This window comes from Ahaetulla prasina, chromosome 15 (assembly GCF_028640845.1).
Source record: "Ahaetulla prasina isolate Xishuangbanna chromosome 15, ASM2864084v1, whole genome shotgun sequence".
NCBI classification, from domain to species: Eukaryota; Metazoa; Chordata; class Lepidosauria; order Squamata; family Colubridae; genus Ahaetulla; species Ahaetulla prasina.
In genome coordinates, this window is record NC_080553.1 from 12,458,489 (window position 1) to 12,482,759 (window position 24,271).

At 41.4% G+C, this 24,271-nt stretch overlaps 1 protein-coding gene across 1 annotated transcript in view; it reads left to right on the forward strand.

The window, feature by feature from the left end:
- MED13L (mediator complex subunit 13L) overlaps positions 1 to 24,271 on the forward strand; it is a 196,234-nt gene that overhangs the window by 71,454 nt on the left and 100,509 nt on the right. Inside the window, exons 3-4 of the mRNA XM_058157983.1 lie at positions 12,245 to 12,329; positions 16,684 to 16,767. Coding sequence (XP_058013966.1) covers positions 12,245 to 12,329; positions 16,684 to 16,767 — 169 coding nt within the window. The remainder of the gene's footprint in view (positions 1 to 12,244; positions 12,330 to 16,683; positions 16,768 to 24,271) is intronic.

Consider the following 24,271-nt stretch of genomic DNA (forward strand, 5'->3'; position numbering starts at 1 on the left):
TTGTCAATGCTGATGATATTCAAGGGGTTCTCCCCTGTTGTTTTGGGATTGCACCCGAGGCATCTGTTAATATTGGTAGTGACTTTGCTTTTGTGTGTGTGTGTGTGTGTGTGTGTGTGTGTGTGTGTGTGTGTGTATCTCCATATATCCCCCATGTTTATATTGTAAAGGCTCTCCTTAACCTGGAGCATGCACACAACCGTGGCACATCCTTTGTGCGTGTGTCCCATTAGAGAACTGCAGTTACTTTCGGCACATCGTCATTTGTTTCTGTGGACTCTCCAGACTTTAAGTGAGTCCTAAGTGTTTGGCTGAGCACCAAAGAATCAAGGCCTTTGAACTCTGGTGCTGGAGAAAACTCCTGCGAGTCCCTTGGACTGCAAGGTGATCCAACCGGTCAATCCTAGAAGAGATCAACCCTGGCTGCTCTTTAGAAGGCCAGATCCTGAAGAGGAAACTCAAATCCTTTGGCCACCTAATGAGAAGGAAGGACTCCCTGGAGAAGAGCCTCATGCTGGGAACGATTGAGGGCAAAAGAAGAAGGAGACAGCAGAGAACGAGGTGGCTGGATGGAGTCACTGAAGCAGTTGGCGTGAGCTTCAATGGACTCCAGATGGTAGAGGACAGGCAGGCCTGGAGGGAACATTGTCCATGGGGTCATGATGGGTTGGACACGACTACGCAACTAACAACAACAACAACAAGTGTTAACTGGGTGTTGTTAGAGATAGTGGTTCACTGGTGGTCACACCTTCTAGAACATCAGGAACCGGTTCCATGGAGAAAGGTTTTTCCGTGGACCAGAGGGTGATGGTGGTGGTTTTGCATACTGCCTGTATCCCACAACTGAGGCTTCGGTTGTTTGCATGGCCCGGTTGCTGGTATGCCAGAGAACAGTGCCAGTCCACGGACAAGAGTTGGAGACCCCTTTTGAAGTCTAGAGCATGACTTTGAAATGCGACTATTGTGGTGGTAGTTTGAGATGAAAGCTGAAGATGTTAACTTTACAAATATACGGAATGGGGCAACTTGTCGCGGCTAACTCACCATGGCCAATTCGTCACAGCCACCTCACTGTGGGGCAACTCGCTGCAGGACAATTCAATAATTCAAATTAATTATTTAAAACAATTAAAAAAATATTTTAATTGTCGTCATTCCCATTTCATTTTGTCCCTCCTTTGGCATCCTTTCTTTAATGTTTCTGTTCCTCCATTTCTTTGGTATTAGTGTAACTCCTGTCCCGCAGTGAGATGTCTCGTGGTGAGTTGGCCATGGCAAGTTGTCTCATGATGAGTTGGCCATGGTGAGTTGGCCATGGCGAGTTGGCCATGGCAAGTTGGCCGATGGTACATTGTCTCATGGTGAGTTGGCCCGTGATGAGTTGGCCATGGCGAGTTGGCCGCAGTGAGTTGTCCTAGACCCACAAATACATTCCACCACACTCTGGGTGGGTTTTAGCGAAAAAGTGCTGGGCCCATGAATTTGAGACATGCCCCCACCAAAAAAAATTATTCTCACACTTCTGATTTCTGAAGGGTTAAAATGTACAGACGGTATAAATAGACCAGCCAGAGAGTTCTTTTCTTTTTAACTGTGAAGGCTTTATTACGTTTGAGCAATAAAAATAGATCACTTTCCAACCAAAAAGGAAAAGGAAATCTTACAGTACAGATCAAGGGACTTATTCCCCCCCCCCAACCTTTCTGTATCCTCAGGCTGTGTAACCTTATACCTTCGAGATGAACAATAGATCTGCTAAATTGCTTGTCCAGATTACAAATGTTACTAACTGTTTGTCTATAGTTTGGATGGCCAATTTTCACTGGACTTGGCCGTCTGGGTTTGAAATACCAATTTTATGCATTGGAAGAGAATGCCTTGAAATACCCTTTCTTTGGATTATTAATGTGTGTCAATCTTCCTCTGTCTGTGTGTGTGTTTGTGTGTGTGTGTGAGACTTGTTTTTAACAAATCCTAAAGCTCTGCTTCCTAAGCTCCCTCTGCTGGCTGTGTGTTTCACTTAGCAACAGATACAATACTTTTTGACCTTGCTGGTTCAGCATTTTTTCCCCCCACTGCGCAGGTGTGTCTGAACCGGGGAATTTTAGTCTCTCTGTTTTACACTCTTCTGACCGATCCTTACTTCCAAGAGTTTTAAGGACCTCAAAACAATCCAAACTCAAAAAGAACGATACATGGAATTAACCTTCCTTGTATAAAAAGATCTTTATCTGGCTGCTTTTATATTAGCGGTTAGCAGGCCCTTTGTTTTCAAGATTTTATATTAGTGGTTAGCAGGCCCTTTGTTTTCAAGATTGCTTGGCTAAAACGTCCATGTCGAGGGATTAAGAACACCAGCCATCCCCTTGGTAAGGTAAAGGAAAAGGTTCCCCTCGCACATACGTGCTAATCGTTCCTGACTCTAGGGGACGGTGCTAATTTCCATTTCAAAGCCGAAGAGCCAGCGCTGTCCGAAGATGTCTCCGTGGTCATGTGGCCGGCATGACTCAACACCAAAGGCGCACGGAACTCTGTTACCTCCCCACCAAAAGTGGTCCCTATTTTTCTCCTTGCATTTTTTCTTACGTGCTTTCAAACTGCTGGATTGGCAGAAGCTGGGACAAGTAATGGGAGCTCACCCCATTAATGCGGCACTAGGGATTCGAATCGCTGAATTGCTGACCTTTTGATCGACAAGCCCAGCGTCTTAGCCACTGAGCCACCTATATCCCTTTGGTACTATATCAGTATCTAACTATCTATCTATCTATCTATCTATCTATCATCTATCTATCTATCTATCTATCTATCTATCTATCTATCTATCTATCTATCTATCTATCTATCTATCCCTGGAAATATTCCTCAATGACAGGTTGAACCAAACAGCTTCCTCTGAAGCTTCATTTTGTCATTTGGCATGTTTCCCCCCCCCCTTTCTTTCTTTCTTTCTTTCTTTCTTTCTTTTTTTTTTCATAGCTTTTGAACAGTTGTAACTGACCGAGTTCCACTCCATGGAAGGCCGAACTTGGCACATCCAGCCTGTGTTTTTTAGCAGCACCTTCCGGATCGTTTGCCTCAATCCCGAAATGGCCTCGGACTCTTCCCCCGCCCAAAGAACTTAATTTTGATTTTTTTTCAGACTCGATGACAGCAGAAAGCGACGGGTGTCGCAGACTTTCTGTTTGACTGCGAAGAGCTTTTCGAAGTAAAACGAGATGTTGCTACGCAATATAGATCGAGTCGGGCGAGATGATGGTGTCAAGACAACTTGGGCTGAGCTCTAAAAATAAATTTGGATTGATCTCGATTTGCACTCCCAAGAGCGAGTCCCAAGAAGTCCCAGAAAGGGTGTAGCGTAATCTGGGAAGTTGAAAACGCATCCCGGAAGGAAGCAGCGGGGGGGGGGGATATTGTGTCTGTGTTGTTGTTTTAAGAAGCGTCATCAGTTACACAGAGCTCCACTTGAAAGAAACTTTTATGTAATAGTACAAAGAAGATGGTTTGCTTCTCCACTTCAGTTACATCCTGCCCGTAATGCAGAAGAACAGGAAATCTCAGGAATATGAATTCTTACTTTATCTGAGATCTCTTACTTTCTTTATTTGTATCCCACCTTTATTATTTTTATAAATAACTCCAGGTGGCAAACATGTCCGACGCACTTTCCTCCTCCTCTTTTCTCCCAAGCTCCACCTTATGAGTGAGTTGGGTTGGGAGATAGGGAAAGCCACCTAGCCAGCTTTCCATGCGTAAGACAGGGCTAGAATTCCCAGTCTCCTGGTGATTGGCTCTAAGTCAGCCAGCCAACTTTCATGGCTAAGGTAGGACCAGAATTCACCATCTCCTGGTGATTGGCCCTAAGATATCCAGCCCACTTTCATGGCTAAGGCAGGACTAGAATTCACCACCTTCTGGTAATTGGCACTAAGTCACCCAGCCAACTTTTATGGCTAAGGCAGGACTAGAATTCACCACCTCCTGGTAATTGGCCCAAAGTCACATAGCTGACTTTCATGGCTAAGGCAGGACTAGAACTCCCAAACTCCTGGTGTTTGGCCGAAAGTCACACATTTGGCTTTCATGCCTAAGGCAGGACTAGAATTCACAGTCTCCCAGTTTTTAGCCTGGTGCCTTAACCACTAGACCAAACTGGCGCTCTCTTACATTGAACTGCATTTATTGTTGCTCTGAATAATTTCATGGTGCAATTATCAGTCACCGGGACCGCGTTTGTGAGAAACCTTTCTCCACACTTCCCACGCCTACATATAGTATCTAGGTTGTATCCACACACACCCTTTCAACATTTCTACTGACCTATTCCATACATCCACTAGACATATGGCTGTCGGAAGGGGCTTGAAAGGTGAAAGATTTCTCTGCCTGGTTCCTTCAAAGCAATTTTTTCTTCACGCAAGGCAGATTTTGTGTGTTTAGTTTTTGTTCTTCTTAAAAGTCAGAGATAACAGCAATGCTTAATCGTCTTTAAAACAAAGCTTTGGTTTTTCAGCTTATTAGTCCGAAGAAAACATGTTTATTAGGTGCTTTAAAGTAATTGCTTTAAAAATCTTCACACATACACACACGCACAAAGATTTTTTAAAAATATATAAGCTATATATTTTATATGTATGTATGGAGAGAGAGAGATACAGATACACATATACATACATATACATACATATATACATACATATGTATGTAGATCTTTGGTTATTCGGGTTTTCTCCCGCATAAAATTGGAAGTGTCTTGGCGACGTTTCGACGAAGTCTCATTCGTCATCTTCAGGCTTCAGTTTCGTGCTTCTTTTGCTCCCAGAAGCACGAAGCTGAAGCCTGAAGATGACGAATGAGACTTCGTCGAAACGTCGCCAAGACACTTCCAATTTTACGTGGGAGAAAACCCGAATAACCAAAGACCTACATACAAATACCCGCGAAAATCTCAGAAAATATACATATATATATGTAGATCTTGGCATATTCGGGTCTTTTCCCGTGTAAGGTTGAGAGTATCTTGGCGATGTTTCGATGAGGTCTCACTCATCATCTTCAGGCTGATGCTTTCGGCTTCGTGCTTGTCAAGCAAAGCGTGGCTGGAGCTGTCGTCTCTCTATAAATACTGGTGGGGTATTTATACCACACAGCCAACCAACCCGCTTACAGAAACACTTCCCCCCTCCCCACCAGTATTTATAGAGAGACAGCAGCTCCGACCACTATAACTGGTTTAGCTCTGCAACCCAACAAGACAGACACAGACTTCAGAGGATCATTAGAACTGCAGAAAAAACAATGGCTACCAACCTGCCTTCCATTGAGGACTTGTATACTGCACAAGTCAAAAAGAGGGCTGGGAAAATATTTACAGACCCCTCGCATCCTGGACATAAACTGTTTCAACTTCTATCCTCAAAACGACGCTATAGAGCACTGCACACCAGAACAACTAGACACAAGAACAGTTTTTTCCCGGAATGCCATCACTCTGCTAAACAAATAATTCCCTCAACACTGTCAAACTATTTACTAAGTCTGCACTACTATTAATCTTCTCATCATTCCCCTCACCCATCTCCTCCCACTTATGACTGTATGACTGTAACTTTGTAGCTTGCATCCTTACAATTTATATTGATTGTACACAAACACACACACAATCTCCTGCCAGACTGAAGTGATTTTGGTGGATTACAATCCCCAGTGTTGTCATATTTCAAAGAAGCAATTATCTCGGTGATTTCTGTTGTTAGACTATCCTGGTAGAACATGGCCACAATTACTTTCTGTGCAGTGTGAAAGTCTTGAATTAGAATAAATTTCAGATCACGCTGGGCGCCCTGTGACTTATTCATGGGCTACTAGAAGAGGAATCAAAACATTAAAAAAAGAAAAAGTTAAACACAAAAGTAAGAGTCAACAGCTTCTGTTTTCTGTCTAATAATAATATTCTGCGCCTCGACCCTTGAGAAGTAGACATGCATTAGTCTCAGGGAAAGTGGCTGAGTCTTTTTTTTTTTTAAAAAAAAACCCTGTCTTTTTCAATGGCGCATTTTCCTTTTTTTTATGTTTATGTAACCGTGTTTTTTAGTATCTGGAAGTGCTGAAAAAACCCCCACAAAAGGAGTTGGCGATAACATAGCAATATAATCCTGAAAGCAAGTGAAAAGTCTAAATAAAAGCGACATTGTTTTTCATAGTTATATAAAGAGCATTTCATGGGAAATCCAATATAAAGAGCCGAACATGAAACATAATCAGGTTCGATCAGCAAAATGAGGTGGCAGAGACATTCTATTTAAAGTGGAAACCAGGTGAAAAACTAATGAGAGAGTTAAAAGTCCTCTACAGATTATTGTAAGCATTGTATTGGGTTTATTAAAAGCCAGTTTATTGGGTTTAATTTCTTTGGGGGGAATTTTTGGACCTGTTGGGCATTGACCGGTTTATCATATATATATATATATATGTTTGTGTGTGACTACCCACTACAATTTAAAAACAAAAAACAAAACTAAACCCTCAACTCCTCTAGCTTTTCAATATAATAAAAGTATCTTTCCTTAATCAAAGGTGATCATTGTTTTATCCTTGATTGAGTTTTTTTTAAAAAAATCATGTAATGGGAATGCCTTAGTTTTATCACTCTGTTAAAAAACAGTATAAACAATAAATAGCTCAACTGTCCCCACTCTAGGCAAATCTATTAAATTGCCTGTTAATATTCTTATGCTGCAGAGTGTCCTTAGTTAGGGATCGATTGGCCTGCCTGTCTGTCTGACATCTATCTATCTATCTATCTATCTATCTATCTATCTATCTATCTATCTATCTATCTATCTATCTATCTACCTACCTACCTACCTACCTACCTACCTACCTACCTACCTATTATCTGTCTGTCTGTCTGTCTGTCTGTCTGTCTGTCTCTCTCTCTCTCTAGTCTGTCTGTGCCTGTCTGTCTACCTACCTATCTACCTACCTATTAACTGTCAGCTATCTGTCATGCCTGCCTGCCTGCCTGCCTGCCTGCCTGCCTGCCTGCCTGCCTGCCTGCCTGCCTGCCTATCTATCTATCTATCTATCTATCTATCTATCTATCTATCTATCTATCTATCTATCTATCTATCTATTCTCTGTCTCTTGTCTATATCTATTATCTATCATCTATTCTGTCTGTCTGTCTATCTGTTATCTATCGTCTAATTCTGTTTGTCTGTCTGTCTGTCTATCTATCTATTATCTATCTATCTATCTATCTATCTATCTATCTATCTATCTATCTATCTATCTATCTATCTATCTATCTATTCTGTCTGTCTCTTGTCTATATCTATTATCTATCATCTATTCTGTCTGTCTGTCTATCTATTATCTGTCGTCTAATTCTGTCTCTGTCTATCTATCTATCTATCTATCTATCTATCTATCTATCTATCTATCATCTATCTATCATCTGTCATCTATTATCTATCGTCTAGTCTGCCTGTCTGCCTGTCTGTGTCTGTCTGTCTGTCCGTCCGTCCGTCCATCCATCCATCCATCCATCCATTTGTAACAACCTCAAAGCAAACAGGGTAACGTAATACATAATGTTCGGATGGCAAAGATATTTTTCCCATCGTTTGAATATAGTACACAATGACACACTTCCTTAGCTCAAAGCAGCATAAGACACGTGAGCAGTAGACAGGGCTTCCTTGCACATACCGTAGCAGCTAAGTCCATTTAGAGTCGGAACGCACTTCAAACACGTAATTTGCAGGGTATCGGCGGTATTGCAACAATGCTAGATGAAGCAGCCTCGCCTTTGATTAGATAGTTTATGGCCTTTAATGCAGTCTTTCAGAATCAATCCTGTTTTTGTTGGCTTTCTGTACGTCAAGTTTCTAGGACACCGCGATACTTTTGCATTTGTCACTTAAATGGACAAATTCAACCGGAGATAAAACACTGTTAGTTCCAGTCTGTGGTAATTGGATTTTTGATATATTTATTTAATGTAGACGTTTGCCAATGAATTGGATTTTCAGATTGATTTTTTTTTTTTAATGCTGAAGAAAGGGCATCGGAGGGAGGGGAAAAAAAACAACCAGCTTCGTTTTTTTTTAAAATGTACGAAAAAGCCTCCATCTGTAATTGTTTGCTTCCTTATCTCGTGCGCCACACTTTAGTCTAAAAAGCTTTTCAGCCCAACAGAGGAAGGAATTGATTTTCAGTCATTTTTAATGACCAAGCAACTAATGGTGTCCCATAACGTATGTTCCCCCCTGCCTTTCTGCAGCAAGCCAATAGCAGGACAGTAGTAAGTCAGTGCGCAGGACAATAACTTTTAATTAATTCAGGTATCTGAGATGCAGAAGCCATAGATGGGACTAACTCTGGACTTCTTCCTTTGTGAGTACAGGTATTTGTTTAAAGGTCAGTTGCATATTAGGTAGGAGACCCAGTGGGCACTTATCAATCTTGTGCCCCATCTCTTTTTATCATACAAATCCTATCTTTTCTAATCAGCTGTTCGCCTTACTGAAGGAAGTGGAATCTCATTGGCTTTTGTTCAGTGGTGAAATCCAATTTTTTTTTAAACTACCGGTTCTGTGGGCGAGGCTTGGTGGGCGTGGTGTGGCTTGGTAGGCGTGGCAGGGGAAGGATACTGCAATATCTCCATTCCCATCCCACTTCAGGGGAAGGATACTGCAAAATCTCCATTCCCTCCCCACTCCTGGGGAAAGGCTATTGCAAGATCTCCATTCCCACCCCATTCTGGGGCCAGCCAGAGATGGTATTTGCCAGTTCTCCAAACTGTACAAAATTTCCACTACTGGTTCTCCGAACTGCTCAAAATTTCCACTGCTGGTTCTCCAGAACCTGCCGGATTTCACCCCTGCTTTTGTTTTTAAACAAAGTTGTTTCAAAGTTGTCATTAAGACAGCACAACAAATGAAAACGAAAACAAATTAGAATTAAAAGCAAACAGACCTAAAAGGCTGAATTTTAAAATCAGCATCGTCCTAACAGCTACTAATACGCTTAATACGTCCGTTATCACGGTCTCTACATGACTTCTTTCTTTGCAGTTTGGAAATTGGGACTGTGAAAAATGAGCAGACCGGTGTTTAGCTGCCATCCTTTAAAAAAAATTAAAAAGCTGCTGATCTGCCAGTCAAAAGTTTTTTGCATGGTTGATGAGTTTTTCTACATCTGGAGGGGTATAGTTTTCTGACGCTAACTGGTTGGAAGTCGAGGGCTCTTTGTATTCATGTCCCAAAGGTGTTTTTTGAAGAGGCCACTGGGTTTTTCTTTGAAGATATTTTGCTTCTCATCCAAGAAGCTTCTTTTCATTTTTTTCATTTTATTTTATTTATTTATTTGTCAATCATATATAAGATCACAGGTGAAAGTATAAACATAATTTGGACGCATGAAAAGAGTATAAGTAAAAAAGGAATATTAGGACAGGGACGGTAGGTACGCAGGTGCACTTATGCACGCCCCTTACAGACCTCTTAGGAATGGGGTGAGGTCAACAGTAGACAAGTTTAAGCTTAAAGTTTTGGGGGTTTGGGGAAGAAACCACAGAGTCAGGTAGTGCATTCCAGGCATTGACTACTCTGTTGCTGAAGTTGTATTTTCTACAATCGAGTTTGGAGCGGTTTACCTTGAGTTTGTATCTATTATTTGCTCGTGTATTGTTGTGGTTGAAGGTGAAGTAGTCATTAACTGGTAGGACGTTGTGGTAGATACTTTTATGTACTATGATTAGGTCAGATTGAAGTCTGCGTAGTTCTAAGTTGTTTAAGCCCAAAATTTGGAGTCTGGTAGCATAAGGTAGCATAAGAAGAGCAACGAAGATGATTAGAGGACTGGAGGCTAAAACATATGACGAACGGTTACAGGAACTCGGTATGCCTAATTTAATGAAAAGAAGGACTGATAGCAGTGTTCCAATATCTCAGGGGCTGCCCCAAAGAAGAAGGAGTCGGGCTCTTCTCCAAAGCACCTAAGGGTAGAACAAGAAGCAATAGGTGGAAACTAATCAAGGAGAGAAGCAACCTAGAACTAAGGAGAAATTTCCTGACAGTGAGAACAATTAATCAGTGGAACAACTTGCCTGCAGAAGTTGTAAATGCTCCAACACTGGAAATTTTTAAGAAAATGTTGGATAGCCATTTGTCTGAAATGGTGTAGGGTTTCCTGCCTGGGCAGGGGGTTGGTCTAGAAGACCTCCAAGGTCCCTTCCAACTCTGATATTATTATTATATTATTATTTTTATTAAGGTATTTTATTGCGGATAGAGGAGTGGAGGACTCTTCTTGTGAAATATCTCTGGACTTTCTCGATTGTATTTATTATGTCCGATATGCAGTGCGGGTTCCAGACAGATGAGCTGTATTCAAGAATTGGTCTAGCAAATGTTTTGTGCGCTCTGGTTAGTAGTCAGCTCTCTCCCACACCATTCAAAGGGTGTTAATCTCAAAATGCATCTCTAAATGTCTGTGGAGATTCTCAATCATCCAGGTCATTCAAAAAAAAACCCAGGAAGTTCCAGTTGCCTCTTGAAAGAGCACCTTTGGGACAATCATGACCTGGATGACTGGGAATCCCCATAGATACCTGTATTCAAGTTAATTCATGTGCAGAGGGTTGATTATGCTAGGAGTTTGAAAGCTTTTGGTCACTCTGAAGTTGAAGAGTCAAGTCCTTAATTCCCAAAAAATATTTAGATTTGATTGTAATTGCTCCCCATATGTCTGACGAATCCCAATTTTATGTATCCAGGATTCTGATAGAGAGTGGATCCAGAATTATCCACCCGAGTACGTAGCTTAGTATTGTGTCATCCAGTTCATCGGCTTCTGTTGCTCCTTTGACTGATGATGATTTAATTTTTGTACAGTCGGCAGCAACTATTACGGCACGTATTACTGAAGAGAGTGAATCTTTGGAAAGATAGATGATATAGATAAAATGGCGATGAGAAATTAAGCATGGTACTGCGCAGCCATTCTGATCTCAGGATTTAAATAATAGAAGTAAAAAATTGTCTGAACTCACCCTGTTTGAAGTTGTTTTTATTGCCCAACATCTAGAAAGATGCTATAATGAAAGCTGGATGGGTGATGTTGGGCTGATCACCAGGAGACAGTGAGTTCTAGTTCTGCTTTAGGTGTCAAAGTGGCTGGGTGACGTTGGGCCAATCACCAGGAGACAGTGAGTTCTAGTTCCTCCTCAGCCTTGAAAGGGGCTGGATAACATTGGGTCAATCACCAAGAGACAGTGAGTTCTAGTCCTGCTTTAGGCTTGAAAGTGTCTAGGTGATTTTGGGCCAGTCACCAGGAGACAGTGAGTTCTAGTTCCTCCTCAGGCTTGAAAATGGCTGGATAACATTGGGTCAATCACCAGGAGACAGTGAGTTCTAGTTCCTCCTCAGGCTTGAAAGTGGCTGGGTGACTTTGGGCCAATCACCAGGAGACAGTGAGTTCTAGTTCCTGCTTTAGGCTTGAAAGTGGCTGGGTGACTTTGGACCAATCACCAGGAGACAGTGAGTTCTAGTTCCCGCTTTAGGCTTGAAAGTGGCTGGGTGACTTTGGACCAATCACCAGGAGACAGTGAGTTCTAGTTCCCGCTTTAGGCTTGAAAGTGGCTAGGTGACTTTGGGCCAATCACCAGGAGACAGTGAGTTCTAGTTCCCGCTTTAGGCTTGAAAGTGGCTGGGTGACTTTGGACCAATCACCAGGAGACAGTGAGTTCTAGTTCCTCCTCAGGCTTGAAAATGGCTGGATAACATTGGGTCAATCACCAGGAGACAGTGAGTTCTAATTCCTCCTCAGGCTTGAAAGTGGCTGGGTGACTTTGGGCCAATCACCAGGAGACAGTGAGTTCTAGTTCCTCCTTAGGCTTGAAAGTGGCTGGGTGACTTTGGGCCAATCACCAGGAGACAGTGAGTTCTAGTTCCTCCTCAGGCTTGAAAGTGGCTGGGTGACTTTGGGCCGATCACCAGGAGATTGCTAATTCTAGTCCCATCTTAGATATGAAAGCCAACTGGGTGACTTTGGGCCAGTCCCTCTTTTCCTTCCAAGCTCACATCAGGTTTTGTTGTTGTGGGGAAAACAGGAGGAGGGAAGAATATTAGGTATGCCGCCTGTCTCGAATTATTTATAAAAATGATATATTATTATATAAAGCAATGAAAGAAAAGGCTAACACTTCCGCTGTTTTCCTCCCCCTCTTTTTCAGTGATCGAAGAGGGATTTTGGGAGAACGGGCTTTCGTACGAATGCAGGACGCTACTTTTCAAGGCAATCCACAACCTGCTGGAAAGGTGAGTGTGTACGGACAGCTTTTGTTAACTGTTGTAATCCAGTTTGAATTTAGTAACCTGACACGTAGTTTGCTTCAGGGGAAGGTGCCGAATAGTCCATTTTTCAATGAGGTAGGGAAAAGCAACATGCAGGAATGTTTTGTTTTTTTCCTTCTTCTTATTTGTATATGAGAAAATATGCTTTATTTTGCTAAGACCTTAAAACGAGGTGGGAAATCTCGTGGCTCAAATGAAGGGTTTCCCAGAAGATAAATGCTTACGAAACCGCAATTAAGGAAGTTTACTGAACTCCCTGCATTAATTAATACAACAGCAACACACTTTCGTGTGCTGCTGAGTGAGACATTTGTCCCATTTGACTTGCTGTGGATGTTAAGTGAATCACTGCAGTTGTTAAGTTAGTGACACGGCCGTTAAGTGCAGCTGCCTTCCCCATGGACTTTGCTTGTCAGAAGGTCGCAGAAGGGGATCGCGTGATCCCGCGGCACTCCGACCATCGTCAATATGAGCCAGTTGCCAAGCATCCAAATTTTGATCAGGTGACCCAGTGGTGGGTTTCAATTTTTTTTTACTACCGGTTTTGTGGGTGTGGCTTGGTGGATGTGGCATGGCTTTGTGGGCGTGGCAGGGGAAGGATACTGTAAAATCTCCATTCCCTCCCCACTCCGTGGTGGGGCCGTGGTGGCTGAAGGCTATAAGAAGCCTGTTATTAAAACCAGCTGCCTGCAATTACTGCAGGTTCAAGCCCCACCAGGTCCAAGGTTGACTCAGCCTTCCATCCTTTATAAGGTAGGTAAAATGAGGACCCAGATTGTTGGGGGGGCAATAAGTTGACTTTGTAAATATACAAATAGAATGAGACTAAACGAACTGCTGTCGAGGACTACCTAGGTTTTTATTTCTGTGCTACTAACAAAAGGTATCATCTGATGGGATGGGAGTCAGTTTAAACAGTTTTTTTCCCCCTTCTTAAAATTAAGCACATCGAGAAATTCCTCTTCAGACCCCAGTAGCCAAGAAAATACTGTTATTAGGGGCCTGGAAATTCAGTAGAATTAGCAGTCTGGAATTCCTCTTGAATTTTTTTTTTCTTTTCAAAGTGAAGGCTTGATTCCTCGTGTCATCTTGATTAAACTTTCCGTTGTTTGATACAAACATTCATTTCTGACAAGGCTCCATGGTTTTTGATTGCTTGCTAATGAACTGTTTCCTCCTTTTGGGCTGATACCTCAGAATTTGCCAAAACCTTCTTTTTTTTGTGGCTGGTCTTTTTTAAACAAGCTGCAATATAGACTGCACAAGGAATTAGCGAAATACACCTCAAGTTGCTAATTGTAGAGATGGGTTGCGCCTTCTGTTTGCTGTCAAACCCAAATATTTGAAGGCGAAGAAATCCTTCCTCTTTTTTTTCCTTTTTTTTTGGGTCCTAATTTTCCCAGTGTGGGACTCTCTGAAATTTTCAACGTATTACTTCTGTATTTAAATTAGTTTTGTGCCTTATAGATAAGAATTCTTTGCTTCTTTGAACAGTAGTTTCAGTTCCGGAAGGCAAGTTGACTTCCCTTGGAGCAATATTAAAATAGAAATGGCATCAGTTCATGTTAGTAAAATAGACGGGGATTTATTTATTTTTTAAAAGTACAAATAGGAAACTTGGAATTAAATTAGTGTTTTCTCATCGTAGCCTCAATAATCGATTTAACCTGTTGTTTGATCAGTTTGTTATTTTGACCCCTAATTGTCTTCATAGAGGCTTGTTTTAATAATACCAATCCAGTACAGGTAGCCCTTGACTTACAACAGTTCGTTTAGTGACCATTTGGTTGATCTCATTCGAGACAATGACGAATCCACATATAGACAAGAGGTCGAACGACTAGCCTTGTGGTGCAACCAAAACAATCTGGAACTGAACACACTCAAAACCGTAGAAATGGTGGTAGACTTTAGGAGAAACCCTTCCATACTTCCACCTCTCACAATACTAGACAACACAGTATCAACAGTAGAAACCTTCAAATTTCTGGGTTCTATCATATCGCAAGATCTCAAATGGACAGCTAACATCAAAAACATCATTAAAAAAGGACAACAAAGAATGTTCTTTCTGCGCCAACTCAGTAAGCTCAAACTGCCCAAGGAGCTGCTGATCCAATTCTACAGAGGAATTATTGAGTCTGTCATTTGCACCTCTATAACTGTCTGGTTCGGTTCTGCAACCCAACAAGAAAAACACAGACTTCAGAGGATAATTAGAACTGCAGAAAAAATAATTGCTACCAACCTGCCTTCCATTGAGGACCTGTATACTGCACGAATCAAGAAGAGGGCCGTGAAAATATTTGCAGATCCCTCGCATCCTGGACATAAACTGTTTCAACTCCTACCCTCAAAACAACGCTATAGAGCACTGCACACCAGAACAACTAGACACAAGAACAGTTTTTTTCCGAAGGCCATCACTCTGCTAAACAAATAATTCCCTCAACACTGTCAGACTATTTACTGAATCTGCACTACTATTAATCTTCTCATCGTTCCCATCACCAATCTCTTTCCACTTATGACTGTATGACTGTAACTTGTTGCTGGCAATCCTTATGATTTATATTGATATATTGACCATCAATTGTGTTGTAAATGTTGATACCTTGATGAAGGTATCTTTTCTTTTATGTACACTGAGAGCATATGCACCAAGACAAATTCCTTGTGTGTCCAATCACACTTGGCCAATAAAATTCTATTCTATTTGAAGTTACAACGGCGCTGAAAAAGAAGGGACTTAACGATCGTTTTTCACCCTTAGGACCGGTGCTGCATCTCCATCGTCAGGTGATCAAAAATTGGATGCTTGACAACTGGTTCACGCTTATGACGGTTGCAGTGTCCCGGGGTCACGAGATCCCCTTTTACGACCTTCTGACAAGCAAAGTCAATGTGGAAGCCAGATTCATTTTACAACCCGTGTTACTAACTTAACCAACGGCCGCGCGTCTCTTAATAACTGCGGCCAGAGAGGTCGTAAAATGGGGGCAAAACCCACTTAGCAAATGTCTCGCTTAACAACAGAAATTTTGGGCTCAATTGTGGTAAAGTCGAGGACTAGCAGTAGTTAGTATTATTATTAATAATAATCTCTTGCTCAGCTTAATAATCGCTTGGCTCCTGATCCCAATTGCGATCGTAAGCGGAAGACTGCCTTTTGGACTTAGTTGCTAGATGTGACAGCATGCCACTTATTTTTAGTATCTTCAACTGCCGCTTTGGACCAGATAAAATCAAATCGTAAGCGAACGAGGCTACCCGCCGAGCCCGGTAGTTAACCTTGGGATTCCTGATCTCAGTTTGATCTTTTGATTAGACTGTAATCGCTCTCTTGCCCTGGAATTACAAAACAAATAATTGCCAGTTGTTGCTGTATTTGAGCTGCAGTACAGGCCATCCTGTATAAACCTCAGATAACCCTGGATTTAGGGACCTGTCGGTGTAGAAACATCTCTTTGAGTGATTGTGAAAGGCTTTGCATTTGCTGAACTTCTGCTTCTGAAAATAAAACCAGTATTTTAGCACGTGTTGGTGTTCCACGTTCCCACTTTAGAAATCAATCAACTCACTTTTTCATGGCTGTTGAACTTGATTAGGTCTAATTGTGCTGCAGAGCTCGGATGGAGTGTATATTAATTATTATTATTATTATTTTTGCATGCTAAGTGGTTCCATTTTGACTACCTAGGAACAGAGCAATTGGATAATGGGTTAACTATTAATATGCATATAATGACACATTACTGATTTTTATTGACTCTAATGCTCCACGAATATAATGCTTAGTGAATGGGTCTCATTTACTGAAGCTTTTACATAATGCTGTTAAGGTACACTTAATTAAAATTCAAACACTTTATTGCTTCAAAATAACTGTGTTTCAGTACCGAGCTATCAACTTAGCTGATCAAAATATATCTTCTTACTCGAGTCAGTACTATGGTTTGAAATTATTTGTCTAATCAGTTATTGCTTTTTTGGTTGTTGGTTTTTTTTTTTTTTGAAGGCTGGCTTTACACCCTAATTCAGTAAAAGATAACATTTTTTCAATTAGCATTTGTAGCCAGCTGGGTCTTCTGCTTTGATGATGTGAGAATTAGCCTGTTAATAGTTGATAGATGGGGCGGGGGTGGGGGACACCCATTTTTAAAATAGACAGTAATGACGTGAGACAAATAAGAGACCAAGGCTAATAAGGGCAGAAAAGCAGAGCTAGATGCGAACAGCCATGAAGGCTAATGCCACAAAGATGATAGCATCCCTTTCGGTTCGTGAAATAACCCTTTTCCTACTTTCTTTCTTTCAGATGCCTGATGGACAAAAACTTTGTCAGGATCGGGAAGTGGTTCATCCGTCCATACGAAAAAAATGAGAAGCCTATTAACAAAAGGTAAGGAGCCACGTTTAAAAAATATGCTTGCCGAATTGCTGATGCTGTTCTCCGTTTACAGTTCACTTCCCCCACCGTGTTCGTGTCATATACATCCTGACCCTTAATGAACTCATCGGTGGAGATTGTGAGAGTGACCTCAGCCTTATTGCATTAATGCCACCAATCCCCACCCCCACCCCCTTCCGAATTTGCAGCCCTTGAGCAGGCTTGCAATTGGACCAAGTCTGGTCCAGAGGTTGGCAATTACCATTTGAAGCATTTGATGGTTCCTTAAGCCTGTATTAAGAGTGTATTAAGAGTGGGACGCGGTGGCTCAGGGGCTAGGACGTTGAGCTTGTCGATCGAAAGGTCGGCAGCTCAGCGGTTCGAATCCCTAGTGCTGCCCTGTAATGGGGTGAGCTCCGGTTACTTGTCCCAGCTTCTGCCAACCTAGCAGTTTCGAAAGCACGTAAAAAATGCAAGTAGAAAAAATAGGGACCACCTTTGGTGGGAAGGTAACAGCGTTCCGTGCGCCTTTGGCATTGAGTCATGCTGACCACATGACCACAGGGACGTCTTCGGACAGCGCTGGCTCTTCGGCTTTGAAACAGAGATGAGCACCGCCCCCTAGAGTCGGCAACGACTAGCACGTATGTGTGAGGGGAACCTTTACCTTTAAGCCTGTATACAGTACTAGGTGCCCACTTTGGTGGGAAGGTAAAAGCACTCGGTGAGGTCACGCTGGCCACATGACCCCGTGGCTCAACGGCCTTGAAATAGAGAGGAGCAACACCCTCTAAATCCTGTAGAGATTCTCAGTCATCTAGGCCATGGTTGTCCACCATGACCTGGATGACTGAGAATCTCTACAGATGTTTAGCTGTACAATTTGGGATGGACGCCCTTTGAATGGTGTCGAGAGTAGGAACGGATTTCCAGAGGGGAAAAAAATTGCAGACTACAGGAACCATGAGCGCCACTCAGGTGATCCTGAGGACACAGATAAACCTCCAAGTGCTTCAATGACTTTCTAAAAAAGGATGCAAATGACCAGCTGTCTGCAAGGAATATAAATCCTTCCACTATCCTGTCAGAGCTGAAGAAGCTCCTTGGACGAGAAGAGAAACGTCTTCAGAAGAAAAAAAAAACCAAGGAAGTCCCGAAAAAGCACCTTTGGAACATCCCCTAAAGTCAGTAACGACTGGCAGAGTAAAATCCACAGGGACACCTTTACTTTATCTTTTAAATTTATAACAAAGGTATCCGGAAGTGCTTTTTCAAAAGGCAACTGGACTTCCTCAAGGTGTTTTAAAGATTGCGGGTAAGATGTGTGCTTGCCTGATGCTTTGAATATTTGTCTTTTTATTACCCGTTTTCTGTGCCTATTTCTATTTCAATACCTACGCCTATTTCTGCGCCGTCCTTCTTGCCGAGGGGACTCTAGGATGCTTACGGTCAAGAGTATGGATTCTGTGTATTCGTTCCGTTTGGAAAAAGTAGCTGTGCTACTGCCCAAAATTATTGTGGTAGCTTAAAAAATGTGCAGCCTTGTATATTTTTGTATAGTATAATATAGTTTTCCACCTGTATAGAACAGCCTTGTACTAGCCAATGGTGATGGGATAATATATAAGTGGGAACTGATTTGTGTTTTTCTTCATACTGGCTGTCCCAAAGGTGCTTTTTCGAAAGGCAACTGGACTTTTGTTTTTTCTTTTCCTTGAAGATGTTTTGCTTCTCATCCAAGAAGCTTCTTCCAGTTCTGACTGTATGGGGGAGGATGGAAGGATTTGCATTCCTTGCAGTCACCTGGTCGTTAGCACTCTTTCTGGAGGGAATAGAAACATGCACTTCGGACCGCAAGGAATATCAACCCTTCCATCCTCCCTCCACCGTTCAGTCAGAGCAGAAGAAGCTTCCTGGATGAGAAGCGAAACGTCTTCAAAGAAAACACCTGACTAGCCTAAGAATAAAATATTTTAGTTAATTTTAATGGGTTTTAACCGGTTTTTACCGTTTTAGTCATTTGGCGATTGAAATATTTTGTTTTAATTGGGTTTTAAATTGCTTATTTATTATTGTTGTATTTTAATATGCCTGTGAACCGCCCTGAGTCCTATGGGAGATGGTGCGGTATAAAAGTATAAAAATAAATAAAATAAATAAATAAAAAAACAAAAGTCCATTTGGCTTCTGAAAAGGCACCTTTGGGATAACAATAACCCTGATGAACCAAACATCTCCATAGATATTCTGTGTAATGGATTAATTTGTATTGGCGACCTGAGGAAACTAATCAGAGTTATTTGCCTTTGGAGAAAATGTTTTTTTCGTACTTATCTCAGGGGTGAAATGTAAAATTTGTTACTGTGGGCGTGTCTTGGTGGTGGTGGTGGGTAATGTGACTGGGTGGGCGTGGCCAATTTGTGTTTTTTTTCGTTTTTTTTTGTTTTGTTTTACTTTTAAAAGCATTTTTTTCTGCAACCTCTTCGGCTGAAGAGGTTGTAAAAAAATGCATTTAAAAGCCTGTGATGACCAGGCAACTCTACTGGGATAGCCAGAGGAGCCTTTTAAAAGCATTTTTTTACAGCCTCTTCTGCCGAAGAGGTTGTAGAAAAAAAATGCTTTTAAAAGGTTCTGACGATGCCAGCTGAGTTGCCTGATCGCCAGAACCTTTTAAAAGTATTTTTACAGCCTCTTGGGCCGAAGAGGTTGTAGAAAAAAAAATGCTTTTAAAAGGTTCTGATGATCCCAGCTGAGCCGCGCGATCATCAGTGGCTTTTTTTTTAACTTTTAAAAGCATTTTTGGTGGAAGAAAAATGCTTTTAAAAGTAAAAAAAAAGCCTCTGATGATCACGCGGCTTAGTTAGGCATGGGGGGAGGCAGGATTTTTGCTACCAGTTCTTCGAATTCCCTGCCGCCATTGCTACCGGATCAGGTGATCCGGTCCGAACCGGGAGCATTTCACACCTGACTTATCTTGATAGCTAAGATGGGCAGGTTGGATTTATGTCTGGGGTCCCCCAAGGAATACCTCAGAATCAAGTTGACCCTATAGTTTAAAAAAAAAAGTTTTCATTTTGCACGGAACTCAATTGAAACATCCGTTTGCATATCCATCTCTAATGAGCTCACAATGCTGTGTCTGGTCTTTCCCATCCCTGGACATCTTGAAGCCAGAACCGGAGAAAATGGAACCCATTTTTATAAAGTAGTGGAAAATATTGTGGTTTCTTTTAAAAACGTTTTAAAGCTTTATAAGAAAGCCAGGGCCGCTTTTAGGAAAAAACGCATCCTCCTCGATTGCCACAACCGATTATAATAGATATATAGAACACTTTTTCTGTAAGATGATAGCCGTCCAAAGGTATTTTTAGTTACTGAAGTACGTTTTAACAGAAACGGGGGGGGGGGGGAATCTCTAGGCACAATTGATTTCTGTTGATCTAATTTATTCCTGTTATAATTCCTATCATGCCACCTCAGAAACAGACTCATCCTTGCTAAATAATAAAGCCAATTGGTGGAGAAAATCGGCATGGCAGGAAGTTCGTCACGAACTACTACAGTATTATAATAAACCAAAACCAGAAGTCTTATTTCAAACATGCTTGTTTCTAAACCAAAATTTGAGTAAAAACAGCAGAATTGTTTTGTTTTCTGGTAGAGGATTATGCCATTTGAGCTCCCACTGTGTTTGTTTGTCTGTTTTTTCAGAGGTTTGTTTGTTTTTTATGAATTCATCTAAAGATTTTTAAAAAAAAAATAAGATTAAAAACTAATACAAATTAATATAGAATACTTTCTTAACAGAATAACACACATAATTTCTGGAGGCAAGCCATTCCACCAGTTAATTGTTCTAACTCTCAGGAAATTTCTCCTTAGTTCTAGGTTGCTTCTCTCCTTGATTAGTTTCCATCCATTGCTTCTTGTCCTGCCTTCAGGTGCTTTGGAGAATAGGTGGATCCTCTTTGGAGTAAGTTGATCCCTCCTGGTTGATCCCCCCCCCTTTCTTGCACTTTTAGTTTTTTCTTTTCTTTTCTTTTCTTTTCTTTTCTTTTCTTTTCTTTTCTTTTCTTTTCTTTTCTTTTCTTTTCTTTTCTCCAAAGCACCAGAGGGCAGGACAAGAAATAATGGTTGGAAATTAATCAAAGAGAGACGCAACCTGGAATTAAGGAGAAACTTCCTAATAGTGAAGACAATTAACCAGTGGAACATCTGGCCTCCAGACTTTGTGGGTGCTTCATTATTGGAGGTTTTTAAGAAGAGACTGAACGGTCTCTTGTCCGAGGCGGTATAGGATCTCCTGCTTGAACAGGGGGCTGGACTAGAAGACCTTCCAAGGTCCCTTCCAGCTTCTCTTCTCTTCTCTTCTCTTCTCTTCTCTTCTCTTCTCTTCTCTTCTCTTCTCTTCTCTTCTCTTCTCTTCTCTTCTGATGTATACGTTTTTAACTTACTTTTTTTAAAAGAAATCTAATAAAAATTTCTTTTTGTATGTCTGCAGTAACCCCAAAAAATTGTTTTGGGTTTGTACGCACACACATATAGACATTTTTATTAGATTTTTAAAAAAAAAAACCAGATGAAAACCAGGCGTGCCACGAAAAAAGCAGTAGCCACCCATCAATACGCTACAAAGCCAAATAAAATTGGCAGCCGTTGATCATCGCACTTTTAAAAGAACCCAAGTGTCACATTTCATTTCAATAAACATTCATAACGGCCCCCGTTTTAACATTTAACATTCCTCGTCTTTACGGACACGGCCCAGATGGATTGGAGGAAAACAAGGTTTATTGTTAAATGATTTATTTGCAATTATCCTATTAACTCAAACCACATCAGTGTGTATTTGTTTTTTTTTAAAAAAGTTTTTTTGGGGGGGCCTACATCATCTCGTACGGCTGTGGGTGTCTTGAGATGAACTTTTCTCTTTCCCCCAAACTTGCGAAGCGTTTGAACACCTGTGGTTTTAAGGGGAGGTCGGGTTTGAAGCCATGTGACCCAACTTGGAAACTTCATAAGAACGTTTAAGCCCTGCTCCTCGTTAGACTCTCAAAGCTGACAAGAGTATGTAAAGGAGAGGCAGAGCACCCCCGATGTGCTGTTAATTAGATTTGTCAGGGAATCTCAGATTGTGTAGCCTGCCACATAGTGTTGTCACTTACTATATCTATAATTAATTGTCTTAAGGGCACCAGAGGCTTTTTATCTGGTTTTCTGAATAGCGGGTTCTAATGGAGCTTGGCCCCCTGCTTGACAACTTGAATCACAATGAAACTTTGATTTGGGGGGGGGGGATAAGCTTTACCTCTTAAAATAATAATAATAATAACAACAACAGTTAAATCCTTTGAGCTTCCTTGGAGCCCAGTTCTGAAAGACCAGAAACAATGAATGAGAAACACTAATCCTTTCATGCCCTTTGTTGTTATTTAGAATGGGAGAATTCATTTTGCCACTTTTTAATCCTTCTGGGATAGAAAGCATGGGTCTCTCTCTCTCTCTCTCTCTTTCTTTTTTCCTTCCTTCTTTCCTTCCTTCCTTCCTTCCTTCCTCCCTCCCTCCCTCTCTCTCTCTTTCTTTCTTTTTTCTTCCTTCCTTCCTTCCTTCCTTCCTTCCTCCCTCCCTCCCTCTCTCTCTCTCTCTCTCTTTCCTTCCTTCCTTCCTTCCTTCCTTCCTTCCTTCCTTCCTTCCTTCCTTCCTTCTTCCTCCCTCTCCCCCTTTTTCTCTCTTTCTCTCTCCTTCCTTCCTTCCTTCCTTCTTTCTTCCTCCCTCTCCCCCCTTTCTCTCTCTCTCCTTCCTTCCTTCCCTCCCTCCCTTTCTTTCTTTCGTTCTTTCTTTCTGTCTCTCTCTGTCTCCCTCCCTCCTCTCTCTCAAAATTAAGCGGTGTGTTGAGTTAAATGCTGCTTTGCCTAGTTAAGAATCAGATGAATTTTGCCTGATGTTTTGTGCCTTAAATCAAAATCAGCAATCATCATCATCATCATCATCATCACAAAATAAGCTCAGTTATGTGGTGAGCTGCTTTACGCGCCCCACAAGTTATGACCATAATGGGCAGGCTCCATGACATAAAAGATACTGATGTGAAGGAAGCATCTCTAAAGAGAAGGTGAATTGCAGGATCTTTTTACTGCTCTAGCTGCTTTGAGTTACACTTTCTAGAGAATAATACCACCACCACGGTACACGCCACGCAGAAGTGGCTGGTGGCTTAGCATGCAATATTAATTACAACGAGTTTCAGAAAGAAAGAGGGGAACTTTAAATGATCATCGTACACCTCCTAAGCAGAAGTTAAATAAGATAGACGCCACTGTGAAGACCTGCACTTTATACACGCCCAAATCAAACCACACTTTCTTTTCTCTCCCGTCAAAGACTCAAGAGCCAGTGACTCACTTCAGCCTGTTTAGAGACTCAGCCCATTCAGAAAAACCCACCCTGAAATAAGTGCTTCCGTTCAGCTGATAAATGCTTTGCACCAAATAAGGATGCGAGCTGCTGTCCTTTATCCACCTACTGGAAAGGAAATTTAACAGATAGTCCTCGGCTTATGATTGCATTTGAGTCCTGAATTTCTGCTGCTAAGCCAGGCAGTTGTTAAGTGAGTTTTGCTCCATCTTACGACCTTTCTTGCCACCCTTGTTAAGGGAATCACTGCAATTGTTAAGCCAGTAACGTTCAGTGTTATAACATTGAAATTGAGGGTAATTGCTGGCTGATTTGTCTTATCTTTGCTGTTCTATTTACACAGGTGCTTATGATCATAATTTGAGCCCCAGATTTTTGTTGCTAAGTGAGAAGTGAGACCTTTGTTAAATGAGTTTTCCCTCATTTTGCGACAGTCGTTAAGTGAATCACTTCGCAGTTGATAAGTTAGTCACCTGGTTGTTAAGTGAATCAGGCTTTTGCTGGTCAGAAGGTCGCAAAAGGGGATCACGTGACCACGGGACACAGCAAAACGGTCTTAAGTATGAAACAGTCGCCAAGCATCTCCTTCGTTCAAGCGTGAAGCTGTGAGAAATTTGTTTTCTTTCCCCCGGCAAATTTTTCCTCTCCCAGAAACCTTCTGAGAAAGCTGATGGAGAAGACACTTGCTTAGTACTTTCTATAAAGCTTTTTTTTTAAAAAAACAACAAAGCAAAACAAAACTACTTAGATGCTTTAGATACAGGATTGCGGAGTGGATCTTTGTTCAAAGGGTAGGCGACAATACGACTGCTATTTTTCTGGGAAGGAAGGCCCAGTGGCAAATTGACTGGCTTTTAAATCATGCTAGCGTGGAGCTTTGCGAACTGCATGCCCATAGGGATATTGTCAGGATTTGATGCCAGTTTCCAAAAGCACTTAAATGATCGGCTGTTTAATATTTTTTTTTTTTTTAAAAAGACATAAATCTTTATATCTCATTTTTGAGCCCCTGATATAGATTGAAGAATGGACTCTTAAAAAATATTTAAATTGAAGAATGAAGTCTGAAAGGAATTCATAAAAATACGTACTGGAATATGTG